The 19,381-nt window shown below is 30.4% G+C and overlaps 1 protein-coding gene across 5 annotated transcripts in view; it reads left to right on the top strand.

Annotated features, from left to right (window-relative positions):
• LOC134719205 (cadherin EGF LAG seven-pass G-type receptor 2-like) overlaps positions 1 to 19,381 on the top strand; it is a 55,100-nt gene that overhangs the window by 9,629 nt on the left and 26,090 nt on the right. For all 5 annotated transcript variants that reach the window (XM_063582215.1, XM_063582241.1, XM_063582221.1 and 2 more), the window contains exons 2-9: positions 1,699 to 2,039; positions 4,762 to 4,936; positions 5,410 to 5,532; positions 8,854 to 9,088; positions 11,796 to 12,000; positions 17,364 to 17,479; positions 18,119 to 18,363; positions 18,679 to 18,753. In XM_063582215.1, coding sequence (XP_063438285.1) covers positions 1,699 to 2,039; positions 4,762 to 4,936; positions 5,410 to 5,532; positions 8,854 to 9,088; positions 11,796 to 12,000; positions 17,364 to 17,479; positions 18,119 to 18,363; positions 18,679 to 18,753 — 1,515 coding nt within the window. The remainder of the gene's footprint in view (positions 1 to 1,698; positions 2,040 to 4,761; positions 4,937 to 5,409; positions 5,533 to 8,853; positions 9,089 to 11,795; positions 12,001 to 17,363; positions 17,480 to 18,118; positions 18,364 to 18,678; positions 18,754 to 19,381) is intronic.

Here is a 19,381-nt window from a genome sequence, read left to right on the forward strand (position 1 = left end):
GCTTCCAGGAAATATCTGATACTCTTGATAAAATTTTCAATCTCAAGGAAATATTTAGCCCTGGTGTCTTGAGATTCCGTCCTCTTGTAATCTGGGGGTGATAGTTTTTTTTTTTTTAATGATTCTGCAATATTTAATCTAGATGATAATATTTAATGTCAGTTTGCACTTAAAAGATTTTTAATTTTATAAATAGCACTGCTACAGCTTGATCTGTAACATTTAAATATTGTATTCATCTATTTATCAGATGTAGACCTATACAAATATCTTTCATAAACCTTAAGAATGTAGAAATAAAATATGTGAAATTTTAGATTGGTACAAAGGAAAATATCAAACATCAAGTTTCAGGCATTGCTTTTCATTTTCTATAATTATTAAATGCTCATTTACAGTTCTTACACTGTCACATTTTAATAGCTAATGCATTTTTCAAATGTATTTATCCTGTAAAGGAATCAAATCCTTTCATAAATCAACAGGAAATAAATTATAAAAAAAAAGAAGAGAGTTTTAACCTGAAAATAAGCAGTCAGTTGGTCAGGAATATTAAATAATTGTGTTATTTTGACATAGAATTTAATTTTTTATCAGTGAAATATAGTTATAGTTGTCATTTTGATATTTTTCTCATTGGGTTTTAATGCAATCTTCGTCCTGAAGGGGCTACGTTTCTGCCACTGTCCAATTGGCATGCCCTTTATTTCCTTTGCCGCAGTGTAAATTTCCCACCATATATCAGAGTGGACCAACCTATTACAAAAACAATTGAATTGTACTGTGCTAAATATGCATTACCGTAAGCCACGAGACATTAAACTAGCAACAATCAACTCCTTCATTCTGGAAAGTAAATGGAGAATGTGTATTATTCATAGAACTTGCCTTACTCATTGAATTCATATTCTCCCTTTAAATTATATTTATAATTTTATAGGCTATTATTTGCCATAAGTTGTTTTTTCCTGAAATAAGCTTGTGTGACTTGTGTCCCATTCAAAGGTCAGGTCAAGTGTCAAGACATCCCACAGTGGTCATTGAAAAGGCAGATTTCTAAAAGCAGGTGTGACATATTGTCAAAAATATCTGAAAGTTTTAATCTTTTTCACCCATTGAATGTCCCTGGATTTTAATGTGTTTAGGTCTTATACATGTATCACCTGGTTGTAAGATTTAGCACTAGACAAAGTCAATAGAGCTGATAGTGTAACAACTTAAACAAGTCAACACAATAAAACATATTATGACAGGATCAAAGGGGCAAAAATTGTAAACAAGTATATGTAAATAGGTCTATCGCCTTTTATAAACATTTATAGTAGCATACAGTCTTCTCCATGATACAGTACATTGCTTCTCTAAACATGTCTTATACACATAAATAAAGTATTAGATGATTTTCCAATGGAATTATATACACTAGAATGGATATTTTCCATTTCACATGAAGAAATAACATTTGTTTTAAGATATTTAGAGTTATTTGTATATTTCCTCATCTCTCTAATTTTAATGGCAAATTAGAGTTTTTACCCCAATTGTATGGTCCACTGAACATAGAAAGTGATAATGCAAGTGGGGCATCCATGTACTAGGGACACATTCTTGTTTTATACTGTAATTGTTAACTCATTCTTAAATCACTTTTATGCATGTGCAGCAAATGTTCTTAATACAAATCCTATATATTTTTAGATGGACTCAATGAGGCAAAAGCAACCTGTTATTTGTATGTTAGATATGTTTCCATGGAGATGCTCCAGAATAGTGTAACTATAAGACTCAGCAATGTGACAATAGCAGCATTCATGTCGCCTTTGTATGATTTCTTCGTTGATGCTTTGGCTAACATTTTAAAGACAGAGGATAGATTTCTATATGTTATAAATATTGAGAATGATACAGATGTTAAAAATCAGGTGTTGAATGTTAGTGTGTCTGTTAAAAAGAACGATGGATCCTTCTACAATGCTGAATACATACAAGAACAAATCTATATCCACAGAGTAGTACTTGCTGAACTCTCTACATTAGAGGTAAGTAAAGACTTGCTCAGGCTAATATTTACACCCTCCAAAACTTTTGTACACTATTGTGTTGGGTTAAGTAGCTGTACAGAAGTGGGAACTTTTGTGTACGAAGTTCAGATTTAGAGTTTGTAGGACTTAGTAGTTGATACATACTTCTGATTTTCTCTGATATGCTGCTCATGTAGTAGATATATTGAAGATGTGGTATGAGTGCTAATGAGACAATTCTCCATCCAAGTCACAATTTGTAAAAAGAAAAAGAAAAAGAAAACCCATTATAGGTCAAAGCACCTTTTTCAATACAGTCTTGGCTCACACTGAACAGTAAGCTGTAAAGGCCCCCCCAAAAAAAAATATAGTGTAAAACCATTCAAACTGGAAAACCAACGGTCTAATCTATATAAAAAAAACAGAAACGAGAAACACTTATGAACCATATCAACAAAAGACAACTACTGATTAGTAGGTCTGATCGTTCCTGAATTCAAGTTGTTTGAGAAACAAAATACTTCTACTTCACTTATGCCACTGTAGCATTAACATGAATTTGTAAAAAATACTTTTTCAAATCTATTTCTTACATATTTCTACCTTTTTATTCAATCATTCATTGACTTGTCATTTAGTTAATCCTAACTTCTTATTGAAATTATTTATGAGCAGTTGAATTGCAATTATTTGTCAACAGTTTATTGAAAAAAGAAATGATTAGTCAGACCAATTAAAAATGAATGTCAGGTTTCAATACAAATAAATTTGTCGAAACCGTTAATTACAGCATTCTTTATATGGGAATTATATGGGAGTAAATTTTATAAACTTGGTAGGTAATGTCACTATTAAATTGCATGTTGTTTGTTGATAAAATTGTCAAGTAATTACCAGGTAGCCACTCTACCTGTAAGTGTTTAGATACCAGGACAGTTATATACCTGTCTATATAGTCATAAAATCAAAGGGCCAGCTGAGCTAAGTAACTAGAGGACTAATACATTGTTGTCTCATTTCAGAAACCTTTGAATTGATTTGATTGGGATTTAAGAAGTCTTAAAAGATATAGGAAGATGTGGTGTGAGGGCCAATGAGACAACTCTCCATTCAAATAACAATTTATAAAAGTAAACCATTTAAGGTCAATGTACGGTCTTTAACATGGAGCCTTGGCTCACACCGAACAAAAAGCTATAAAGGGCCCCAAAATTACTAGTGTAAAACCATTCAAACGGGAAAACCAACAGTCTAATCTATATATAAAACTGTTTTTGCATTAATTAAAATTTGGGTCAACATCAATGTATGAGACCTTTGATAAAAAATATCAGTGTTTGTCTGGTCTCAAGTAATAGTGTCTTAAGTTTGATAGGTAATACAAAAATTATTAAATGGAACTAATTTTAAAGAATTATGATAATTTCAAATAATTAGACTTTGTTGATATTGATTCAAATAACTTTCAGTTTAAACCAACTAAAACATGTAACAAATAAAAAAAAAAACATGATCCCATATATTTAAGGATATGCATTAGAAATAGTTTTAGACAACAACACTTTATAAGGAATAAAAAACGGATTAAACTGTCAATCAATATGATGCAATTTAGTTACTATGGTTTTTTGCCACATCACTAATTCTGCAACTTAAGGATTTTCCGAGTTATTTTCTCAAGGCAGTTTCTTACAATGGCTCGATGATGAGTTGTTGTCGTCATTTGATGTTCATTATTGTGTATCAACTGGTTTATCAAATAAAAACAAATTGTTTATCACAAAATTTAACAGTAAATGTCATATTGAAAGAATCTTCCATGCAATTAGGAAGCTGTCCTACAAATGTATGATAATTTAGGATGTCCCTCAAATGGCTTGATTCAAAAAAAGCTTCTGACAACATTGTAAAGAAATATTGTCCCTGACAAATATTGACCTAAGATCTATCTAGCTGCTTGAGTAACATATAAATAAGGCTTCAGGAGCTTTCACAAACTAGACAATCAATATTTTTTTATTTCAAAATAGTATTAAAGAATCAAGAATTAATGGTAGTTTAAAGTTTATGAACATGGAGAGGTAGATATGTAAATTGAAAAGTTTTTTTGTTGTTGAGTATTGACTCAGGTTTATGACTTATCTTTAGATAGGTATTTAAATTAAATGAAATAAATCAGATGGATTTATCAGAAATTATTTCTAGTTTATGTTTGGTAAAGCCATAAAATATCTAAACACACTACTTTTCAAAAGATGTTGTGAGAAATCAAATACATTTATACCCCAAAGTTTTTGTACTAGGTAATACATTCAAGTTCTAGTTTATGACACCTATATCCTGTTTTATACATATAATGTACATATATCTTGCAATATACCATTACAGCTTGAGTTTATTTTGAAAATTACATAGACAAAATATTCACTTTATACTTACCATACCCCTGCTTGTCTCTTTCAAAAGAGGCCATTTGATTTCAGCTTTTTTGTCAGCAAAATTCTATCTTTCTGACATTCTACACTAAAATGATCTGAGAAATATTTAACAACCCTAAGTTTGCGTTGACTCTGTATTAGATTTATGATATATATCATGTCATAAAATTCCCAATCATTACAATTCTCATTGATAGTGTTAATCTCTGAAATTTATTTCCTTAAAAATATGAGTGTTTTAATTTATTTTACATTATATGTTTTTCTTTTGTTTATATCATACAATTCTTGTTTTTCTTCAGGTTCTACCATTTGATGATAATGAGTGCTTGGTAGAGATGTGTCCCTACTTTGACAACTGTATATCTAGTCTATCCTATGGAAGTGCAGAACCTTTCATTAGTTCCGATATGATGTTGTTTAGGCCTATACGACCAGGAAATGGATATAAATGTGTTTGTCCTTTAGGGTTTGCAGGTAAGCTCAAATCAAGACTTTCAACATCTAATAGAGAATTCTGAAAGTAGATCATTTTGAACTTCCACAACACTTTGATGGCCTTGATGTAACTCGGAGTTGAATTACATCATCAATCTCCAGAGCAGTGTTCATATCCGTTCCATACATTCTCTGCAATATTGCACTTACTATGCAAGTAGTGTTACGAAGTATTGAAAGGATCTCTGCACCAGAGATTGTAACAGCATATTAGTACTGTTCTTATGCTTTGCTATATAATGGGTGCATGAAGGGATTTTTGTCAAGAATTTATACACCATACCCTTCCTTTTAATTTCATAATCTGTAAATATAATATAAAGTAAAAACTATACTTATTTTGCCTCATATACAACAGCAAATTACATGATTTTGAATTAATTGTCATCAGAATATTATTAACTGTTCACTATAAGTATGCTTGTGTTAAGTTATCTTTATTTTCATCGTAGGTAACAGCTCAGCTTTCTGTAGTTTGGAAGTAGACTTGTGTTACAGCAATCCATGTAGAAACAATGGCCAGTGTATAAGGAAAGAAGGAGGCTTCACATGCAAATGTGCTCAGAACTTTGCAGGTAAAAATAATAAAAAGATTTTTGAAAGGTCCATCTATTTATGGGGCCTACAATAGGGACATGGCAGTCACAAATAGGAAAAACTAACACATGTTTTGCTATAATTGGTATGGGGACCTTCGGCAACTGGATCCAATGTGGGTTTCATCCATAGTTTCAGAAATTTAGATGATTAGGTGTTTGTATGAAACTCCAAAAACAGGCTTATAAACCTGACAGAAATATTTTTTCAGAAAATTCTGAAAATATATAAATGGTTAAACAAATCATAATAAAATATTATCTATGGTAAATTTGCCACATTAGATCTTTAAAATATTAAACATTCTATTAACTTTGTAAGGATTTAAGATCTACCAGTTTCAATGTTGAGGTGTTGAAATGCCTGTTTATTGTAACTGTATTGGTAATATATACTTCCATGCTGTAATAAAATATCCCAAGTGCATATTAACTTGACTCTTGCATTATGGGAGCTCAGAGATAATAATTATGTAAATTAAAGTTTACAAAGCATAGAACTTCATTAGAAAAAGGTCTTTCATATGAGCACATCAATTTCGTTTTATGATCGATTTAATCATTTTATTATTTTAATTACCAATACTCCATATTGTATTTGAGCATTCATATAGACTGTCATTCATAGTAAAATTCCAGATAAATTTTAAAAGAGTCGGACTATTGGTTTTATTTTTTCTAGTATTTGTTAAAAACAGTTGATTTTGTATTAGAAAATGAGGCTTTATGTAGTGAATTGATTTTACTAAGTTGTCTGTAAAATACTTATCACCCAATCATATCTATTGTCAGGGGAGATTTATGATCTAGTCTGATACAGAGTCTTCTTGATCCTGTAAGACTCAATGTTTCACTATTGATATTCTTGGTGTAGAGTAATTCCATTACAATTGTAGATTGATTTTTGTGACATAATTATTTCCATTGCATAACATGTACTACTCAAAACATCTGTAACTTGGTTGATCATTAGGCTAGTTGGAGGAGAAGGGGGGGGGGGGGGGGGGGGGGGTTCTATTTCTATGTATGAAATGATTGGCATCTCCCTTCACACTTTTAGCTGAGGAATTATGTTTTTCTAAACAAGGAAAGCATCAAATACTAAATCATTATAAATCATGTCATCCATAATTTTTTTATGCCCCCGCTGTAGCAGAGGGGGCATTAAGTTTTACTCTGGTCTGTTTGTACTTATGTACGTCTCTCTGTCCGTACATACCAAAGCTGGTTTCCGTTCTCTAACTTAAGTTATGTTATGAAAATGCTTCCCATATTTTGTGGTAATCACTCATGCAAATATAAATACAGTAAGAATTTGAATGTCAAAAATCTGCAGCTGATCCATTTAAAGACAGTCCAAGGAAAGAAAACCTTTTGACACCATAACAATGTTGATTCATGCTGTGCTTAAGAATACCTATAACACTTATATGCAGAACAGTGTCAATATTCAATGTTATAAATCTCTAAATTTATGTCACAGATATAAGCTATCAGTATGCATATCCTGACTGAAACACTATAATCCTGTTGATTCATTTGCACATTTTTTACAAAAGAAGCGTTGAATATTTATGTTATTTGGGTGTTTGGGTTTTCAGTAATCTGTCTTGTACACAAAGGACTAGAATATTTTTTCCCTGTATAATTACTTAACACAATATCATATGATATTATAGTCCTATTCACATTGTTACTATTATCCATTGTTCAATTTTCTATGTGCCATTTATCACACTGCTATTTCAATACATCACCAAACATAACATAAAATGAAGGAAATTTGGTACATTCAAACAATGAGTAGAGAATTTAGGTAATCAGAGATGAGCCCAGGTTACTTTAAGATTGCGGTTGATAATATTTAAGCCTTTTGGTACATATCAGTAAAAAAATCCTATATTATGGCAGGTACTTTGGGACATGTAAATACAGCGATTGTGGTTACTCAGGCTCACTTATCTAAATTTCTATAAAAGAATTATGAGTAAAGTCTATAAATTGTAAGGGTTATTCAAGGTCAAACAAGGCTATTTAGGTGTGGACTAGTTTTTGTTGTGGTTGCACCCCTTTAGTAAAAAAAGATATGGAGCCCTAAAAAAAGAGAGTTTTCAGAATTTTTTTTGACTAAATGGATGGGTATCTTCAGTGTCTCTTTCAAATTTGGTTGTATTTAATAAATTTCAATTTGTAATCTCAATTATCCCTATTTGCATCATTTTTGATTAAAATACAAAGGATATTTTCTTAGCTTCCAAAATATTTTCACTGTGATATTCATGAATGGTCTCTTAAATGTATGAATGTGTTTGGCTATGGTTGGCAGATTAGAAAGTGATTGTTTCTCTCGTGTCTTTATAAATGAAAAGCAAACTGTGGGGAACTTTTTTGTTATGGTGTGAAAATATTAAATGACATTTTGTTTACAAGCACATTGTCAAATATTTGGAACAATACAACAAGTATATTTCAATAATTTCCATGTTTTGTAGGTAATGCCTCATGTCATGGGAAAATCAAATACATCTATCAAAATATACTTCTCTCCAGCAAACTAAAATATATAAATTTTATATAATGTGAAATTAAGATGGGTAATATTATTTCCATATTATTGGCACTGTTCCTTAAGTTTTATCATACAACAATAATATCTACCAAATTATAGATGGGTTGCAAAGTGTTACATATTTTAATCTATTAATAATTGATATGATGTACAAAACAATAGACAGAATATAGTGTTACTGTTATTGTCATTTAGCATATATATTGATATTTTGATGGGATACAATTCCTCATCTTTATATTTTCAAGAAAAGCTTCCTTCCGTTGCATGAATTATAACTGATTCTATGTAATTCAAGATATAAAGAATAAATTATTCAACTGTTTTTGGCTGATACCTTACGATTAAAGCATCCCCATTGCTTACTTGATAGCTAACACACAGAACAGCAGATGCAGCTTTGATTCCGATGAGGTTCCCATGCACTCTTGAAATCTGGACGAAGCATGCACTCTTATTCCAGTGGTTTAAGATCTGGAAATGTCATCAAATTCCTGGAAAACCCTTGAAAATCTTACATTATAATTATAGCAGGTTTTGAAATTCAAGTTGTTTCCGCCTCACATTTCTGGTTATTTTACGTGTAGACCCTTTCAAGCATTATGCCTATGATTTCAGTACTAAATTACTGAAAATGACTCGAGTCTATAGAGGATCAATAGTAACTTCCTAGCATTATGAAAATGTTTAAAAACTATTGACTAACTTACAGAATATTTTTTCTTTTTCAGGAAAATTTTGCGAGATCAATACCAAAGAAAAATTTGATGTAACAAATTGTCCAAATGACTTGTGTCAGAACTCTTTCCCTTGTGTACCTCTCATCAATGGTGGATTTAGATGTGATGGCTGCCAACAAATACATTACAATGAATTCTGTCAACTGACAACTCGGAGGTTCACCAAAGGATCTTATCTGACATTTCCATCTTTGAAATCCAGGAACCGATTTAACATAGAATTAAGGTAATAAGGGGAATTAAATATTTCTGCCGATTTCATCTGTAAGAAAAGATTACGCCTGGAATGGAGTATTGAATTATTGAATAGGTGGGTCTTGCCAAAGATTATGAATGATAAGACTAATTGGATTAGTCTTTTATTCTCCTGAAACCTCCTAATAAGTATTGAGTTATCAGTAAGTTCATATTGGATGGTCATTGTTCCAGGGCAATCAGTATCTCTAACTGGAATCAAATGGTCATTCTCTTCTTGATTGGAAAGCAGAAAATTGAGGATGTCAAGTAATTATTAGAATCTCTAGGGAGAAAATTTATAAGTAGAACACTTTTTGTGACTGGCTTCATTGAACAATCATTACTTCTTGTAAGATTACAGTTTTCTTAAGTGTTTTGATCACATACAAATGTGAATTCATCATTATTCGTTGGATACCAATTTTTCTTTGGTTTTAAGGGAACAGGTGAACCACGAATTCAAATGTTCAACAAATAACATATTTTCAATAGGCTTTATATGCAGAGATTGGCAAAACCCTGAAATCAAATATGCATGAAAATGCAAGTTTCCAGCAATCCACGAAAATTGATACCCACGAAAATAAATGAATCCACTCTTCCTATGTCATAATGATCATTATATAACATGAAAGGGTTTGTTATAAACACCTATAATGGTTTACTTTTATAAGTTGTTATTTGGATGGGGAGTTGTCTCATTGGCAATCATCTTCTGAAATCTACATAAATTCATTTAACTAAAACTTTCTTAATGTAAATTGTAACTTTTATCACATTGTTATTCAGTATCAACATAAGAATTTCAGATTTATGAAATGATTGCATTCTATTTCTGTAAACAGATGGTTAGTGCATGTAGAAATACATTTTGTCTTGCAGCATCGTATCATTATAACATCAATATACAGTTCTGGATGTCATATAACTGAAGAAATAAATTTGTTTTGATATAATAAAAAAAACCAACATAAATGTCTAGATTTTATTCAGGATATGTATTTTAATTATGTTATTGTCAATGATTGTGTAATCCAAAATTTTTGTTAGTCTGACATTGATTATAGTTTTAAGAAACCAGAATTTCAAAAGTCTGTTCTATAGATGAGTCATGAAATAAGGGTAAAAAACTGAAAGTTTTTCTGAACAAAGGAAAAGTTCACCTTTTTCAGTGATTCTTTATATTGTTTTGGTAAATATTTTGCCATCTAGTGACAAAGCATTGTCAGCTAAATAAATTGTTTTGATAAGAAGAGTTTAAATGGATAGATTTAAGTTGAAAGATATTTTCTAAATTGTTCACTCAGACCCTTTTGTAATATGACAATGGAATGAGAAACTGTGAAATTACAGTGAAAATTAACTTATTATTTTTCACTTTTTGATGACCCAGGAATCTAATGGAACAATCAAGGCTTCAATTAGATCATTTTCTTTTAAATCTTTTTGGCAAGAGACGTGTGAAATAGCTCTATCTTCTTTTAAGAAAGGTTAAATAGCAATTGTTCACTTGTTATATATCGTCTTTCTTAATTTAATAGTCCTATTCCTTCAACTTTTTGGTGATTTATTTTCAATTGTAGGTATATGGCATACAACATGTTAAACTAACTTTCTTGTTATTTGACCATGGATTTTACAATAATTTTACTAGTTCTAGACATGGAATTAAGACTATTTTTGCTTTGAAATGTTTATTTTGAGTAAACAAATGAGTATATCCTAAGCTTTATACCCACTCACTGGCCAGACTCAAACAAGTTTTAAACTGTTTGATCAACATTTCAAGTTAGAATAAGAATGTAAGTTATACTAAGTTTCAACAAGACTTGGACCTGTGTGTTGTAGCTTTAAATATAAAGTAAACATGAATATTTAGAGATTATTTTTGGGGGACCGATTTCAATGCACAATTTGCGAGGGGGATGAATCTGAACATCAGTCAATTAGTGTGTTCTTTACACCATGATTGTAGATGGAAACGATTACCACGTCAGATATTTTCACACATTTTATGATGTAATCTTGAATACGGGAATATTTATTTGCATGTTAACAATAAACAGGTAAAACAAAAAAAGTGGATGAAATTATTAATAACTAGGAAACCAAGGTACAATAAATATTTCAAATGACCATTGAGGATATAATTGCAATATATAAATTGCAATTTTGTGAGGAAAGAAAGTTAAATTATTGATTATTCTTGTGGGAATTTAGTATGAACTTTGTAAGCCATTATGAATTTTATTGTTTTATTGCCTATCACTGTGATTAATATGGGAAGTTTTCCCAATATGTCAATATTGTATTTAGTCTCAAATATTGTAACAGTGTTTTTTAACATCAAAATGATGTTAAATTATATCTTGAAACCTGACAGCAAAATGACATTTTATTTATTGAATATGAATCACATCATGCTTCATTTGCTGTCTTCTTTATGAAACAATAAAGTAATTAAAAAATGGAACAATGCTATTACTGGAAAAGAGGGATAATTTTGTATGATGAAAGCATGAAAACCATGGAAATATTTGTCCTTGCAATAATATTTATTGTAAAAAGATTAACAAGAATTAAATCACTATATTTGACAATTGCTTTTGTAATATTACATAAATTATTTTTGTTCCCAGTATTGCTCCATATTTTTTTTTAAAGTTTATAAATGTAATCCTCTTGTTTGTTTTCAGATTTGCTACACAAGCTAAGAATGCCTTGCTCTTTTACAATGGACGCTTCAATGAAAAGCATGACTACATTGCTCTGGAGATAATTGATGAACAAGTCCAGTTCTCTTTCTCACTTGGCAATAATACAATCATAGTTAATACTAACGTCCAAGGTGGTGTCAGTAATGGTCAATGGACATGGGTCAGTGTGGACTACTTAAACAGAGTAAGTACCAAACAGGTGGTTCATTTCAGATATGTTAAGCAAGTTCTGATGTGATAAAGTTGTCTGGACAGGCATTCACACATCTTATTATTTCACCAGTATTCTAACTTTGAAATATTACTGAATATCAATCTTCAGCAAACTTGTGACTTTGTATGCATAGGGAATTGAAGTTTTGATGTCAAATTGTATGTGTGAAGGTATTATCTATTCTGTTACTAACACGACCTAGCTATACTTCAATTTTGAATTTTTTGTCATTTCTAAAACTTTATAGCAGTATTGATTTAGTCTTCCACCAAACATATAAATATCAGTGTATATATTTTATCAACATTCATCACAGATTCTCTAAATCTGTCTTAGAAGTTTTTCCTAGTGGTATGTATTTCATATTTACTTCAGTGGTTATCATCAATAATAAAAACACTTTGTAAGAAGTAAAAGTTTTTTTATAACCACATGCTAAGATACTGATAACATCAAGTGTTGTTCATTACATGGCATTAAAATCATGACATTATTGCTAATGAAATGTACTTTGTGTTTCTTTGTAAAAATGTGAAAATATGCACCTATTATGTAATCGCTTTTGGCAATGACTCTGTACATATTATAATTGAATTTGGTATATTTTTAGTTGTATGTAAATTTCATAACAAACAGAAATTGATTGGTATGCATGTAAAGTTATTAGGTCCAACAATTTTTGTACATAATGACATTGTTAATGACGACATCACTATAGTTCCACAGGAAGTCAATATTGAAAAAATGATCAGACCAAGAGATTAAGTGTAGATTACGAAAAACTTCATTATAAACATGGTTTAGCCTGATGTCAAACGACAATGGTGATTTATAATGAATTATAGTGGAAAACAGCAAAACAGAATGGACCTTAAGTGGAAACTTATACAAAATATCCAATGAAAGTCTGCTAGCTTAATTAATTTACTTCTAATTGATGTATGATATCCAAGTTTTTTATGGAAAGATTCAATTTAATATTGATTTGTTCTTAGTGGACACATATTGATTTAGCCATTAAGTTACCAAAGGTTATGTTGAGGAATGATGGGAAAACATCAGAGTACTTTTGTATCTCAAATATAGATATGAATAATTAAATGCCTAGAGTAAAAAACAATAGTCTGTAGGGAAAACGGTCAATAAGTAAAAATAGTATCCTTGGATATAATATGAAAACAAATATTTCCAATAAAATGCAGCTTTTTATGATCTGATAATTTAACGATAGTTGGACAGATTGCATTTTGGAATAACTTCATATCATCTGTGATGGAAAATCCAGTATGATAATGCAACTGTGAGACAACGGAAAGCAGAATTATTTGGGATATACTTACCTTAATTGAACACTTCCAAGTATTGATTGAGTTTCATAGTACTCAAAACTTCAGTTTTTTGTCCAAACACTTGTCTTTAATTTGGATTATAATTATTTTGTGTTTAACCCATGTCTCTATTTTACCAATGTTGGTAAGCTATCTATATACCCAGGCGCGGATCCAGAGGGAGGGTTCCGGGGTTGGAACCCCCCTTTTTTTGGACGATCAATGCATTTGAATGGGGACATGTAGTTGGAACACCCCCTTTGTCCTGGTTAGTAACCCCTCCTTTTTTAAATGGCTGATTCTGCCCCTGATATACCTCATTTTTGTCAGAAATACCTTACAAAAATAAAAAAAATAAAATGAATTGAAAAAGAATTGAAATAAAATGAAGTGGTATGTATTTCTTTTGCCTTTTGAAAGCAACCTAATGTGAATCAGTATCTGATCAAAAATGTGTTCACTCAAAACATACGGTATATACAATGTGAGAGTAAGACTTGATACCAGGTCATTATTTATAAGTTTTACGCTATTAAGGTGGACTGAATTGTCAATTTTCCAATGACGGGGCTACTAGTTTTTGTGATTATGAATCCTTCTATAGAATTCCATTTTACTAGCCAGATGAGTCTGTAGAGTATGATTCACATTCAATTAAAATTCATTCTGTATAATTATTGGAAATTCACAAAGCAACTTTCTTCAACACACACTTTTAAACAGACCAGTGCAATTGATCCTTCTTGCTTGTTTATAATTAAGTGTCATCGAAAAATTCTCTGTATTTACTTTTTGAAATTCTATAATATAGATAGGTCACCATGAGGTTTTATGTCTATCTATATTTGTTTTATATGATAAATATTTTTAATTATTTGAAATGATTTCTTGTGAATAAGAACACATTAGCTGTGTAGAGGTCTGAGAAGATATTCAGCTATTTGAGATGAACTTAAGAATTACATACTTTTGTCTCCCAAAATTATTTAATTATCAAATAATAAGTTAAATTTTGAAAATCAATGATACAGAAAGAAATTTCTTTGCCAAAGAATAATAAATTTGCTGATAACATACTCTTCTTCAATCTCAAGAGAAATGATTTATCAGATTATTACTAAAAAGTGAATTGGCACATTGGTAAAAAAAAATATGAAAACAGCTGCATTGATTATATCATTAGATATTATGTAATTGATGTACAAGCAATGTTTTGTTGGTTTTACCTCAGTGATGATGATGCTTTATAAAAACACATTTCAATAAACAAATTGAAAAACTTAATGAAGTGTTTCAATGGATTATTTAAATGAAGTCAATTATTTTTTTCTTTATTTGGAATACTGGTATTTAATTCTTTTATGAAATTACACAAATAAAAACTAGGTAGAAATTCCTTGTGCAAAATGATTTTATAAGCTTTAATTTGTGTACAAAACTATTCAAAATAAATTTTGTTTGGTGATATGTTCATCTTTGAAGTAGGACAAGTACCTTAAGAGTTGACAACAAAAGACCTAAAAGACTTGAATTTGAATGTCTTCATTTATACACCAAATTTGTACAAGTAATTGTGTTTTACAACAAACATCTCCATTGATTATTACGACTTGGAAGGATGACCTGTTTATGTTTATTTCAAAAGGCCATTTTGATTTTACATAAGAAGGCTGTTTTAATATTTGTGCTGAATGTGAAAAGCGTCATAGATTTTGAATGAGTACCGATGTGTCACATTAAAAAGAATAATTATAATAATTGACATATACTATGGGACTTTAAATTCCGTGGTTAACTGATGGTGTTGCATTCTAAGCAACAATCAAGAGAAAAAAGGGCATGCTTTCATAACTAAATAAAATGAATTTAAATACCTTAAAAGGCTGCCAAGATTGTAAAACTGTATTTACCGTTTTACAAGTTATTTATCACGAAAACATATTTACATTTACATAGTAGTTTCAACATACATAATTAACTATTGAAGCGGTCATGTCATCTAAACACATTAGAATTAGACATATCTTTTATGGATAGGGTTACTTGCTAAACCGTTGTAATCATAGGGTTTTACCTGCAATCAATAGTCACAGGTAGAAACCAGGTAATTGACGGGTTGTAAATGTGTCTCTTTAGGGGTATAGAAAACGTCTTATTGTATTCCTAACTTATGATCACCAGAACTTAGGAGGGTACTGTTTGGGGAACCTGTCATAGTAATGCGATTAATAATAACTAATTTTAATATTTATGATATTAGATTATGAATATAAAGATTTGTGCATATATTAAGATTGAAAGGGGAATTGTTGTCCATCCTTGGTCATTAATTGGTCAGTGAAGCTTTAAGTACACCTACTAGGTTTCCACATTTCTTAAGAAAAGACCCAACATTCAATTCACATTAAATTCAAAATCTCAAAGAGTTCAATTTCTGAATTGATGGGAGACTTTTAAAATATTTATAAATTCTAAGTGGACAATTATAGTAACATGTAGGTGGTCATGGAGTCGAATCATTCTGCTGTGTTATAGGGAATGTTGAATGTCAGAAATTCACAGCTTCAGTGATATCCCAATTTCGCCAAAAGTCGCTATATTTTTTAGTGAAGTTTCTAAGAACACAGGCAGTTGACATTGGTCTATTTAAATTCCTGTAGACCCCCATTGTCTATGCTAACTTTGTACAATAGCTCACGCTTAAGAAATTCAGGTGTGGGATACATGATCTTAAATGTTAGAATACCATGATGAGGATTTAACTTCAAATTTATATATTTCATTTCATGCCTACTTAGGTTCAGAGCAGGTAGATAGAAATACGTTGTACCAGTCGCACTGTTAGAGAACCTATAATATTATATGACCTGTACTTAGAACCAATTTATTTGGCATTAAATTTCACTTTTGTATTGAGTAGGAGACATGGGTATTGTTGTCATAAACAAGGGTATTGTAATGTAGATTTCTGAATAGATGATATATGTTCATGTCATTTTCATTTGCTCTTATATTTCATCGATTTATTTTAAATTATTTTTAATTGAACAAATTAAGATATCAATCTTATCTGTTTTAAAGATTTAAGTATAGGTACAAGTTCCTAATTATTGCAATTAGCTTGTTGATTTGGGACTAATGACTGATTTTCTTAATTACAAGAATTTCTTTTTAAATAAGATTAATTTCTTTCTATCAATCTCTTTGTTAAGTTAAACCTTTTAAAGTTTTTAAAAATCGCTATAAACAAGATTACAAGCAATTATATATTTTTGAAGGTAACTGTCACCAAATCTGCTCCGAACTTTTGATACTAAAAGGAAATCATTTAAAAATGGAAAAGTTGTAGGAAAACATTTTTCTTCCTTAAATGGCTCTCTAGTTAATTATATTTTGCGCTGATTATTCTTTTTGGTACACCCAATCCAGACCTTCATAGTTAAGCAGTAAACTAATCAATGTCTGATGCAGCCAATCTTGTTTAACAGTTCAATATCTATTCATATTCTGTAGACTGGTCTTTAATTTCCTATAAGCTCTGTAGGTTTGATTATACATTGAAGTACAGAGTAGACAGTGGTCGTATATTTCCTATAAGCTCTGTAGGTTTGATTATACATTGAAGTACAGAGTAGACAGTGGTCTTATATTTCCTATAAGCTCTGTAGGTTTGATTATACATTGAAGTACAGAGTAGACAGTGGTCTTATATTTCCTATAAGCTCTGTAGGTTTGATTATACATTGAAGTACAGAGGAAGTTGTGATGTTTCTGAATTATGATCAAATAATTACTTGGTTCTGAATTATGATCGAATAATTACTTGGCTAGACAAGAAAACCTGTAATATGAAGTTTTGACATATTATTTCTAACATGCTTTTGTGATGTTAAATCATTGTTAAATCAGTGGCTTTGCAGTAAGCCAATGACATCTTATATCTAAAAAAAAAATAGATTATTGAATTAAAAAAGAATGTTGATGTTTGATATTTCTTCTTTTCAGACTGCTACATTAACAGTAGGTGAAGATTGTGATACAGCAATAACTGTCAAATTTGGACATAGATTATCATCAACATATAGATGTGCTGCAGAAGGAAAATCACTACTCCCTTCCTTGTACGTTTTACATATTGATATTAAAAAAACAACTGACTGTTATGCTGTTGGAATATTTTAGAGACAATTTCATGTTTTTGCTGGTTAATATTGACCCTTCATTGCACCAGAATGACCAGAGTTTACTTGTTTATATTATGTTTACTTTTGAAGGTTTTTTGTATAGGGAATATTTTATGCACATTTTACATGATGGCATAAATGGCAAAAATTTACACTTTTCAGTATTTTAAATCAGTGTAAAATGAATGAAAAATAATGGAAGTAAAACAGACCACAACGGAATAAACTACAGCACGAAAAAATAGAATCACTAACAGTGTACATGTAATACATACAAGCATGGTCCAGATAGTCTCGACTTAGTACAGGCTCAAATCTGGTGGGTAGATCCAGTTTTACATTCATAAATCATCCCCTTTAAATGTACTCTTTACTAAAGGAGGTGGAGAAGGTTGTCACAGCTGCTGGTTAGATACTACTGTGAAGAAAACAAACTATTTAAATAAACAGCATTGTTCTTACTTTAACAATTATTGCCATTCATAAAAGGATAGCATATACCAAGTGATTTGTTGAATTCTATTTATAAATTATAACTATATAAAATCTTTCATCTACTTTATTTTTTGATTACAGATGTGACAACCCATCTGAAAGTTGTTTTAGACTGTTTGATCTGACTGGTCCCCTGCAGATTGGTGGCTTACCCAAGTTACCAGCACAGTTCCAGATACAAACCAAAGATTTTGATGGATGTATTAAAGACTTCCACTTAGACAATGCACTACTAGATTTGAACCAATCAGTAGCTAGTGTTGGTACATCTCCTGGATGTGATGCTAAGAAACACTTTTGTATTGGAGATCCTTGCAAAAATGGAGGTTTGTATACCTGATTTGAGAAAAATGAAGTTTATAAAATATGAGGTAGAAGTACATGAGACTACAGTCTCTAATAATATCAGTAAATGGATTAATTTCGTTAAGCAACACTTTATCTACACAGGTAGATCAAGACATCATTTCATTATAAGGTCATAGGTTGAAAGAACTGATTAAATTTGGAATTGTAGGAATTTGAGAAAAAAATTACCTCTTTGCTGTGAAATTTGTTGAACTTTACTAGTAAATAAGTCAATTAATATTGTAGCAATTCGGATAAAAAAATATATTAATTTTGATTGCTTTAATTTTCAGGAACTTGTTATGAAGGATGGGGGACATATATTTGTCAATGTGGACCAAACAAAAAAGGCAAAGACTGCACTGTTGGTAGGTGGTTGATGTTTTTGTTATGTATGGGAAAATAAATCTATTAGATTATTCATCTAGAAGGGTTAGATCCACAGGTTTTAAACAAATTTCTTAGTAGAATTTGAAGAAATTATCCAAGTTATTGATTTTGTATTAGGGTCAGACAATCAATTTTATTTATATTTTGTAAAGTCTGACATTATTTATTAATACAGTCACATACCAGTCTTGTTATAATTTTAAACATTAATTTATTATTTTATATCTTTTACATGTGTTTTCAGACAGTGAGTAGAAAATTTGCAGTCATTTTAAATATAACTTATTTGGAAGATGGATTTTTATATTTTTACCTTGGTGAACCCTATTTCTGGTGTCCTGCTTATGTTAAGATTATCATTAATCAATTACAAATCCTACTGTGGTTTGGTGACTTTTATATCTTCACCCAGTTTGGTGATAGATTATGTATTCCTTTTTTTCTGCGACAAAATGATTTTTTTAAGGTCTTGTTAAGTACAATTATAAACATTTTATATGGCTATTTGGTGCATGAACTTCCTCAAACCTTGGTACATTTCGACTGCTTCCACAAATTACACTTATCTTTGAGTAATTTTTTTCAGCATTTTATCTAAAAACACAG

The sequence above is a fragment of the Mytilus trossulus genome, chromosome 1, assembly GCF_036588685.1.
Source record: "Mytilus trossulus isolate FHL-02 chromosome 1, PNRI_Mtr1.1.1.hap1, whole genome shotgun sequence".
Lineage (NCBI taxonomy): Eukaryota > Metazoa > Mollusca > Bivalvia > Mytilida > Mytilidae > Mytilus > Mytilus trossulus.